This window comes from Crinia signifera, chromosome 4 (assembly GCF_055691185.1).
Source record: "Crinia signifera chromosome 4, ASM5569118v1, whole genome shotgun sequence".
NCBI classification, from domain to species: Eukaryota; Metazoa; Chordata; class Amphibia; order Anura; family Myobatrachidae; genus Crinia; species Crinia signifera.
The window spans coordinates 307,889,864-307,900,330 of record NC_139220.1 but is presented as its reverse complement, the minus strand read 5'-3'; the positions used below and the strand labels follow the sequence as shown (position 1 = coordinate 307,900,330).

The following is a 10,467-nucleotide window of genomic DNA, read 5'->3' as shown; positions in this document are numbered from 1 at the left end:
TTTACAGAAGAAGTGATTGCTACAGTTACCCAGATGCTCCAAAGAGGACAATATTCTGAGGCTGAAGGACAAGTCCAGAATAAATTGATGCCCCAGATAGAACCAGAGGAAAGGTCTAGAAGGGGGCTACTGCAATCTGGGCAGACAACCGAGGGGTCTGCCACGGAATTAATTGTTACCGCGAGAGAAGGGTTGTTGTCAGGGGGGCCCCTAACTGCCCTTGAAGAAATGAGTATGGAGGAGCTGATAGCAGAATGTCAGCTGCGAGGTATACCCATCCAATCCTGCACTCGCGGGGAAATCCTTCAGCAGATCCTTCACGATCAGGGAGATCCTACTAATGCATTTGCTGATTATCGGGCATGTATCCTCCATTTCGGTGCACAGTTGAGTGTGTGGGAACAATTGCAGTGTCTGGAGGAGTGCTTCGTGGTGGCAGAGGAAGAGGCGATTGATCGGGGGCTCCTGGATACCCCAGCATGGCAAGATCAGTGTCGCAGGGGGCGTGATGAAAGGCACCGTTTGCAACTGCTTCTCCCCCATCCTAGGGAGGAAGCTGCTCCGTGTTCTATACAGGGGGAGGTTATCCCCAAAGTGAAAGAGGTTATTCAGGAGGAGCTGCACTACAGCTTCCCTTTTGCTGAGATGGAAGATGAAGAGCTATTATCCTGCTGCCAGGGGATCTATGAGGACTGCGTCCAAGAAGAGATCGCCGTGGTTAGAGGAGTGTTCGACAACATCCAGGCCACAAGCATACCAGTCGCAGATGATGTCGTGTTTCGGGCTGCCCAGCATACTCAGCTGGGGAAGGAGGCTATCGCGGAGAAGGAGGTGTGCGCAGAAGTAGCTGCAGGTGAGCATCTGGCTTTTAAGGGGACAGAGCTGACACAGCCTGTCCTGCAGCCACCAGCGGAATTGTTTGTGATGGAGGGTCCCTCCTCAGCCCTGGACATTGAGACCAAATGCTGGACTGAAATTTGCCATGCCCCTAGTTTGGGTTTGGGGGAGGAAGGACAGGACGGGGTGGTGGAGGAAGGACAGGACGGGGTGGTGGAAGTGCCAGGGCCAGAGCCCCTATATTGGCCTGCTGTTTGGCCCCTGTTCCTTGGGCAAGAGGGGGAGGTGGAAAGTGGTCCCTGCCCCATTGTGCCCGAGGCAAAAGTATTAGTAGGTTACAATGTTGCAGAGGGGGGGTACCCAGAATCCGAAGAAGAGGAATCGCTACATCCCTTGTTAGTTCCAATGTATGACTTAGACTGTAATCATGCCCTTGCTGGTTCTGCAAACCAGCCGCCTTTTACAAGATGGGTTTGGTATGATGTCACCCTGTGGGACTCAGGTGGTATATCCAAACCCCAGATTCTCGGCTCTGCATCCCGCTATTCCAGGTTGTTATTGGTTCCTGAACAGCTTGGTACCGGGACTACAATAGTAGGGGAAGGAATGTGAGGTTATCAGATTCACTGTAAATCTGTAATTACTATATTTTATTAGGTGTAGTAATTAATGTACTATTTTAGTCCGTCGGTACCCTCTTATTCTCCATAGATGTTTCTATCCCCCAAATCTGTGTGTATTTCCAGATCAGATCGCTCTTGCCCTAATATGGTCTGCCAGGAAATACCCAGGAAATAAGTCACCAAAAGGTTATGTCCAATTACCATACTTTTGTTCCTGCTATCACAGGAGGGTGGAAGCTGAGGGACAATCTTCACAGGGGGTGATCAGCCCATAATGTAATCAGCCGATTATTGTTCCTGCTGTTTACATGAGGGGGATAGCTGAAGGACAATCACCACAGGGGGTGATCAAATTCCCCTACTATCAACAGGAAGGTTGTCCACAGGGGGTGACCACCACATAATGTAATCAGACTGTGTTTTGTATCTTGTGTTGACTCTGCTATGCATATCTTGGCCACTTCCAGACTTTCTGGAACCGACCCCAGCAGGGGGCAGAAGCAGATGGGCAGCAGCAGTACCTGGGAGGGGGGATAAACCTGACTTGAATCCACCAATAGGGATTGAGTGCAAGTCCACTGATGGTATGGAGAAGCGTGGGAAATTGGAAGTTTTTAAAATGACTGGCACACAAGCCAGGAGGAGAATTTGATGGACTGTCCTGGACTAAGAGGTTATGCTCTGTCTAGGTATCGTGTGGACTTATATGCTATCACTGCTGTGTGGGCTAAGTGATAGTTTGCCCTGTGGAACTGATCTGGGACTGTGACTATACAAGGACTGTCTGTTTGGGCCTGCTACCCGATAACGTTTATATGCTACATTTGCCTCTTTTTCCTGTCTTCATCTACTTTCGTGTGCTGTGATAAAAATAAACCATATTTTGGTTTCATCTGCTCGGTGTCTGAGTGATTGAGGAACTCGTACCTTCACAATACTCATTATAATAGTATATCCTGTGCGGCAGATTCTCCTACTCTGTTTTCCGTCTGATCCGAGGACTGTCTGGACCATACAGTGAGGTTGTAATCTCCCTCTCCCCATCTTCCCAGTGAATTCTGTCACATACACCTCCCCTCCCCAGAAGTTACAGCCCCCAGATGGGGACAGATGGAGAAGCACTCTACTATCCAGTGCAGAGCGGTGTTGCTATGTCTGGACCATTCTGTTTTTTTTTTTTTTTTTTAAAGCCACTCCATTCAAGACTGAAAGATGTGCTACACCTTTTACATTGTTGTAACTAGATTTGGATTCGTCGCCGTGATTTGGATTTTACTTTGTCAAGCGGCGGTGAAAGGATTTGGATTTTTTCCCAAATCGCGTAATTTTTGCGTTTTTTTTTGTCCCTAGAGTATTATCAACCTCAATAACATTAATTTCCAGCCCTTTCCAGACATATTGACCACTTTACAGCTCACAATGTTGTTTTCATTCAATTCATTTTTAATGCGCAGCTTGTATAACGCTGCGTGGAGGCTTAACAATCACACACGGAACTTCTGACAGTATACTATGGGTAGAGTACACTACACACAAACAAAGAAGAGACAGATTGATTTTTTTTTTGTTTTTTTTTTGTACTTTAATATCTTCATTTATTTGTAATGCGCAGCTTGTGTAACGCTGCGTGGAGGCAGAACAATCATACATGAAACTTATTGTGTATACTATTGGGGTGCAGTACACACCAAAAAAAAAAGAAAAGCAAAATGTATTTTGGTTTCCTAGCAAGGCGCCCGTCGGGTCCCATCGCATACCATTACTTAAGGTATGCGATGGGACCCGATCAGACCCAATTTTCGGGTTTTAAGAGCTTTACATACAATTTTAAATCGCATTACAATGGCATGCAATGCGATGCGATGCGATTAGACCCAATTTTATATTGTACAGCCACCCTGATGGCTGATTGCAATGTTAAATGCACCCACATACCCAATTTTTAATTGTACACCCACCCTGATGGGTAATTATTATGTCAAATGCCCCCCCATAGTTAACGCCACCCCAGTATCAACGCCAACCGGAAGCGTCGCCAGCACAGCGAGCTCGCGAGGGGCGGCGGTACACGTCCTCCAACCTTTTAATACCCCCACTATCCACGTCGGCATGGAGTTGATTTATATAGTGTGGCGAGCGCAGCGAGCCACCGAGCCCAAAGCGTGGTGAGCGGACGCGGAATACATGTGAAGTAATGCGAGTCCCCTCGCGGGGCTCGCTGCGCTCACAATGCTTCGGGCTCGGTGGCTCGCTGCGCTCGCCAACACTATATTAAATCAACTCCACGCCGATGTGGATAGTGGGGGTATGAAAAGGTCGGAGGACGCGTACCTCCGCCGCTCGCCGCGCTTCGGGTTGCCGTTGATCGTAGTGTGGCGTTAACAATGGGGGGGGGGGGGGGGGCATTTGACATACTAATTACCCATCAGGGTGGGTGTACAATTAAAAATCGGGTCTGGGGGGGGGCATTTAACATAGGAATCAGCCATCAGGATAGCTGTACAATAAAAAATCTGGTCTAATCGCATTGCATCGCATGCGATTTAGTCACATGCTATGCGATGCGACCCGATTTCACAGACCCGATGCCATACAATTATTATCGGTGGCGCCGTGCTAGGAAACAAGTACCGTATTTTTATATTGTATTTTTTTTATGGACAGGGCTTGTATAACACTGCATGGCCATGGAGGCAGAACAATCACACACAGAACTTATTCTGACAGTAGCATATGGTGCATTGGATTGCAGTGCAGCACACTACATACACCACAATGAAAAATAAAAATGAAAAGCTGACTGACAGCCTGCCTGTGTACTGTACCCAGTGACGGATCCACCATGGGGCGACAAGGGGCGGTTGCCCCGGGCCCCCACACTCCAGTCTACTGTGGCAGCGGGTGGGTAGCAGGCAGCGGGGTCCGGGCAGGGGGTCCCTATCACGGCTGGACAGTCAATGGCTGGGTCCCTGTGGTGGATGGGAGCTAGTTCCCATCCGCTGCAGGGACACACTGCCCATCTACCGCAGGGACCCCGCTGCCTGACCAGCGCTGCCCGGAGTGACAGGCAGCTAGGCACAGAGAGAGCCATTCCCAGGTCAGGATCACCAGGTACAAGCAGCAGGAAATACTGGTGTGTGTCACAGGGACAGTGCCCGGGGCTCCTGCTTTTCGCTACACAGCGAATTGCTGATACATTACCAGCTTTCCCCTTGCTGCGCAGCCTACCTGCAAAGCCAGGTGCAGTACAGCTGTTCTGACCCTCATTACACATATGGAGTGTGTGACTATTTATACCCCTTTCACACCAGCCTTATTTCCCGGGATGGGCCCGGGAACAACCCGCGACTAAATTGCCGGGATTTCAACCTTGCTATAGAGGGGTAGGGGGTACTTACCGAGTTGCCGGTCCTCGGTGGGCTGTCAGGCCGAGGATCCACACAGGTGGACGCAAATGACAGGCGGCAGATGCAGATGACGCAGCTCACCAGCACCCTCACTGCCGCCAGAGAGCTGCATCATCTGCACCCGCCGCCTGATCTGTCATCTGCGCACGCCGCCTATGTGGATCCCCGGCCTGCACCGAGGACCAGCAACCGTGGTGAGTACTCGCCGCCATCAAGCCGCCTGCCCGCCTCCTTCCCACCTCCTGATGGCCTCCTGCCCGCCTCCTTCCCGCCCCCTTCACACACCAGAAAATAAAGGGACTTTTCTGATGTGAAAGGGGACAACCCGGGAATGTCCCTGCATGATCCCAGGGCCATTTTCCCGGGTGGGTCCCTGCATTTCCTGGTGTGAAAGGGGTATCATAAAGCTTAACCAAGCCCGTCTTCTCTTAATGCGCAATGAAACTTCTGGAACTTTCAACTATTATTGATACAGACTGAAATGATTGTCCATATAATGTATCTGTAATTCCTTAGTGTACATCAATGTATATGTACAATGGGATAAGGGAACATGGGTACATAAATATACATATATATGTAGAAAAGGGCAGAGAGAAGGCGCTTCATGGTGCAGTATAGCTTTAAAAACATTTATTGGACAAGTAGCAAATCCAGGCACAGGCAAATGGAGACTCGTACCACAAGTAAAAGCACTGTGGACTGGGTACCACACGGTTTAAAACAATAGCCACAGGCTAAGCTGCTCACACGTCTGCGCAGGACCAGGATCCACCGTAAACACCGCTATGCTGGCTTGCAGGGAGGTATGCAGGGGGTATCCAAGGACCAAGACAGCTGATGTGAGGACAAAGGAGCGTCGTAGGCCACGCCCTGACGCGTTTCGTCACATAGACTTCGTTGTTGTTGGTAAGAAGATATAAGCCTGTAGAGAAAACAGACTTTTCAACTATCTTAGAATCCAATCCCAAGCTTTCAAGTTTATTTAACAGTCTGCGATGTGGGACAGTGTCAAAAGCCTTACTAAAGTCTAGATAAGCTACATCTACAGCCCTACCTTGATCTATTACTTTAGTCACCCAGTCAAAAAAGTCAATAAGATTTGTTTGACATGATCTTCCCCAGTAAACACATGCTGTTTCAGATCCTGTAAATTGCTGGTTTTGAGATATTCTACAACTCTTTGTTTTAAGAGTGTTTCCATCAATTTCCCTACTACTGATGTAAGGCTCACTGCTCGATAGTTGCTTATCTCTTCCTTTCTTCCACTCCGCTAGCAGGTGGGCGGAAAGACGTGCGAGTGGGCGGCTCAGCTCAGAAGTGCAGGAGCAGAGCCGCCCGTAGTGGTGCTGCTGACAATCGGATGCCCACTGATCACCAATGATAAAGGAGCCGCCCCTAGGCATAGGCCCTAGGCAGTTGCCTAGTTTGCCTATGCCTAGGGCCAGCTCTGGCCTCATCTTCCGATGCTCAGCACCATTAATCATGGTCACATCGGCAGATAGAGGAAGCTGCAGCACTACCCCACTCCCATGCACAAAACCATTAGCTAAAAAAACACAGACACAGGGGGCCCTAGATAGAGGGAGGCCTGGGTGGTATCGATCCTCCGAGCCCCACTTAATCCGGCCCTGCCTACTAGTTTTGGGTGCGCTCAGAATTAACGATTGAATCTGCTTGAAAGTTGGAAGGTATGCATACAGTATCCAGTGTATGGAGAAGACCAATGCTTACATTAATGTCCAGGGTCATTGCTATGTTCTTCTACCCAGTTCCCATATTTGCCTCAATGTTCTGCATAGTGGAAGATTATGGACTGCATTTGGAAACCCCCCTCTAGAAATCATGCGTTTGTCATTAATACTGATATATATTTCCATCTGCCAGATGCATCCTGATAACATCCAACGTTCTACGTGCGGACAGCGAAGAGACCATCATCGTGGATGGACAAGGTGCTGCATTTGATGCTGGAATCACGGTCCAAGATTTCCCCCTGAGGAGACAGATTCTAGTTCAGGGAAGAGTCTCGGTCAGTGGCGCAAATAGATTTTTAGGAACAACTAAACTGACGGTAAGGTTCCTCTCTGTCATTGGTTATATGAGCGAGTATCATGTGTAGATGTGCTGTGTGACTGTACACAGGTGAATCCCATACAGGCAGTGAGCAACATGGTATACAGAGATCTGGTTCAATAAATACAGTGGCAGGGTTAATACCTGCATATGATAAAATGAGTTTATCTTGATAAATAAGTCTGAATCTGCATACATGGGGCTAATCAGAAACTGAGTGGGGCAGTAAGGAATCAGAAAGTTCTTCAAGTACCTTGGGCCAGAGCAGGATTAAGGTTCTGGAGGGCCCGGGTTACTTAAGACAGGGGGAGGGGGGGTTACTTAAGACAGGGGGAGGGGGGGGGGGGGGGCTAAGGACTCAAATGAAAATCATAATACAAATACATTTATATATATATATATATAATATACACCTCAGTCCCTCCTTCCCTGCACCTCTACATCCCCCTGTCACCCATGCACCTCTCACTTCCCCCTTCTCTGCATCTCTCCATCCCCCGTCACCTCTCACTTCCTCCTTACCTGCATCTCTCCATCCCCCGTCACCTCTCACTTCCACCTTACCTGCATCTCTCCATCCCCGTCACCTCTCACTTCCATCTTACCTGCATCTCTCCATCCCCTTGTCACCTCTCACTTCCATCTTACCTGCATCTCTCCATCCCCTTGTCACCTCTCACTTCTATCTTACCTGCATCTCTCCATCCCCCGTCACCTCTCCCTTCCATCTTACCTGCATCTCTCCATCCCCCTGTCACCTCTTACTTCCTCCTTACCTGCATCTCTCCATCCCCCTGTCACCTCTCACTTCCTCCTTACCTGCATCTCTCCATCCCCTGTCACCTCTCACTTCCTCCTTACCTGCATCTCTCCATCCCCCTGTCACCTCTCACTTCCACCTCTACATCCCCCTGTCACCCAAGCACCTCTCACTTCCCCCTTCTCTGCATATCTACATCCCCGTCACCTCTCACTTCCACCTTACCTGCACTCTCCATCCCCCGTCACCTCACTTCTTTTTCTCTGCATCTCTCCATCCCCATGTCACCTGTCACTTCCTCCTTCCCTGCATCTCTCTGTCCAGCTGTCACCTCTCACTCCTCATTCCCTGCATCTCTCCAACCTCCATTCACCTCTCGTTCCCTCCTTCCTTGCACCGCTTTATTTCCCATCACCCCTGTACCTCCCTGTCCCCCTGTACTGTCATGTCACCTCTCACTCTCAACTTATATCCCCTTGCCACCCCTACATTTCACACTTCCTTCTCACTGCACCTCTCATCCCCTTTGCACCTCTCCGCCCTTGTCCTACCTGTACCCCTCTGTCACCGCCCACCTCCTCATCCCCCAGTAGCCCTCTCCATCCTCCTTGCACCTATACATCATCCATGCACCTCTCAATCCTCCTTGCAATTCTCCATCCTCCTCGCAATTCTCCATCCTCCTGTCTCTTTAGCACCTCTCCATCCCTCTGTCCTCCCTTCTCCTTTCTGTCTCCCTCTTCCCTCTTCAGCTCTCTGTACCCCTGTCCTCCCTGCATGGTACTCAAATAATATATATAGAAAACATTTTTTTTTTAAAGAACTCCATAAAATTTTTGCCTCTTACCTAACCTTGGGCAGACAGCAGCTGGAAGAGGGGGCAGGGGTAACGGGGAATGCAGCAGGCAGTAGTGGTGTGGGCAGAGAAGCTAAAGTGTTGCGCTAGCATATGTGGCTGGGTCCCGTCTCATTCATTGCAGCCTGCGTGCCAGCTGCTCCCGCACAGGCTGCATCTTTGCATAAGGAAGTCATCTGCCACAGCCACTGGGGGAGATGTGCCGTGGCTGCTCACGCAGGACTTTACCTCTCTTGAACCCATCTGTGGTGGCTGGCGGGGGGCCCTTTCAGATGGAGGTGGCCCAGGGGTACTCACCCCCAGAGCCCACCTTAATCCGGCTTTGCTTTGGGCCCTGGTCATGTAGGGCTGGGAAAGTCAGTAAACCAATCTTGAAAACTATTCAAAATCTTACTGGCAGCCAATGGAAAGAGTAGAGAAGGATTGTTATGTTGCTGGAACAGGGCTGGTTGGCTAATTGCCTGGCAGATGTGGTACAATTCTGTTCCTGGGAGACTATGGTAGAAGGCAGTGCAGTAGTCTAGACGTGATGATACAAATGCAGGCATGACTGTAGACAAATATTCTGAGGGGATTAAGTGCTTGATTCTGGTGGTGTTCCTCAGAGGATTTCTTTGTGGCTGATACCTAATGTTCAAGTGTCAATTGCCACCAGTGGCGTAGCTACAGGGGTCGCAGCGGTCGCACCTGCGACCGGGCCCCTGAGCCAGGGGGGCCCAGCCCCCGCCACTGTCCGGCCTGGTTACTCAGAGGTCATACCTCCGCTCCGAGTCCTCATCTCAGCTCTCACTGGGCTGCCGGCAGCACTGCAATAGCTGCCGGTGCGCCTATGTTTCCGGCCACCAGCCCGTCAGCTACGGCTGCCCCTGCCTTCCCCTGCACACAGAGACAGACGCTAGAAGTCATAATTCACCTCTAGCATCTGACAGGAAGCGCAGCTCTTTACTTCCTGGTAACGCGGCTGCAGAGCTGTGCTCCCTGTCAGAGACGCTGGAAGTGAAAAATGACTCTAGCGTCTGTCTCTCTCTGCGCAGGGTAAGGCAGGGGCAGCAACAGCAGCGTACGGGCAGGTGGCTGGGGTGGGCACATACGTATTAACCCCTTGGCAACGAGCTAGAACCCCTGGCAACGGGAATAAACCCCCCTTGGCAACGAGCATTAACCCCTGATAAAAAATTTTTTAACCACTTGGCAACATCCAATAACCCCTGGCAACACATATTAACCCCTTGGTAACGAGCAAGAACCCATGGCAACGGACATTAACCCCCCTTGGCAATGATGTATTAAAATATAAACAGACCGAGATTTTAATTTTGTTGTATGTAGGGGGGCCCCAAGGTGACCTTTCGCACCAGGGCCCATGAACCCTTAGCTACGCCCCTGATTGCCACCATCATGGTTCTGCACATGTTCCATTTTATGTATTTCTGAATGTCCCAGCGTAAGTCCTGTTGGTCGGCTGTGCTGGAGACTTGTCCTGTGACCTGTCGTATGCACCTCTGTTGATCAGGGTTCAGTCTCAGCCAGCTGGCACTGATCCATTCCTGGAGATCAGCTAAACAGCCATTTAGGATTGTTACTGGGTTCTCAGTACCTGGAGCAATGGACAGGTACAGTTGTGTATCATCTGCATAGCAATGGAAAATTTGAGGTCCTTGGCCACCCCTTTATTGGTGGGGGACTCCACTCTCCCAGGTATCCCGTACAGGGCCCACCAGCCACGTTAGTCATGGTTTGGCCAGGGGGACGAGGCATAAAAAGTGTCCCCTGGCTGTGACCCCCAGTCTTTTTCCCCCCCATATTTTTAGAACCAGGACCAGTCCAAAAGTGCTGGTTTCTTAAATATGGGGGAAACTCACAATCCTCCCCCTATTTGGGTAACTAGGACTGGCTCAATGAACCAGG

General features: G+C 50.1%; 1 protein-coding gene across 1 annotated transcript in view; it reads left to right on the top strand.

Annotated features, from left to right (window-relative positions):
* The first annotated feature begins 10,406 nt into the window (after nt 1-10,406).
* LOC146073329 (A.superbus venom factor 1-like) overlaps nt 10,407-10,467 on the top strand; it is a 95,188-nt gene continuing 95,127 nt past the window's right edge. Inside the window, exon 1 of the mRNA XM_083180506.1 lies at nt 10,407-10,439. Coding sequence (XP_083036632.1) covers nt 10,407-10,439 — 33 coding nt within the window. The remainder of the gene's footprint in view (nt 10,440-10,467) is intronic.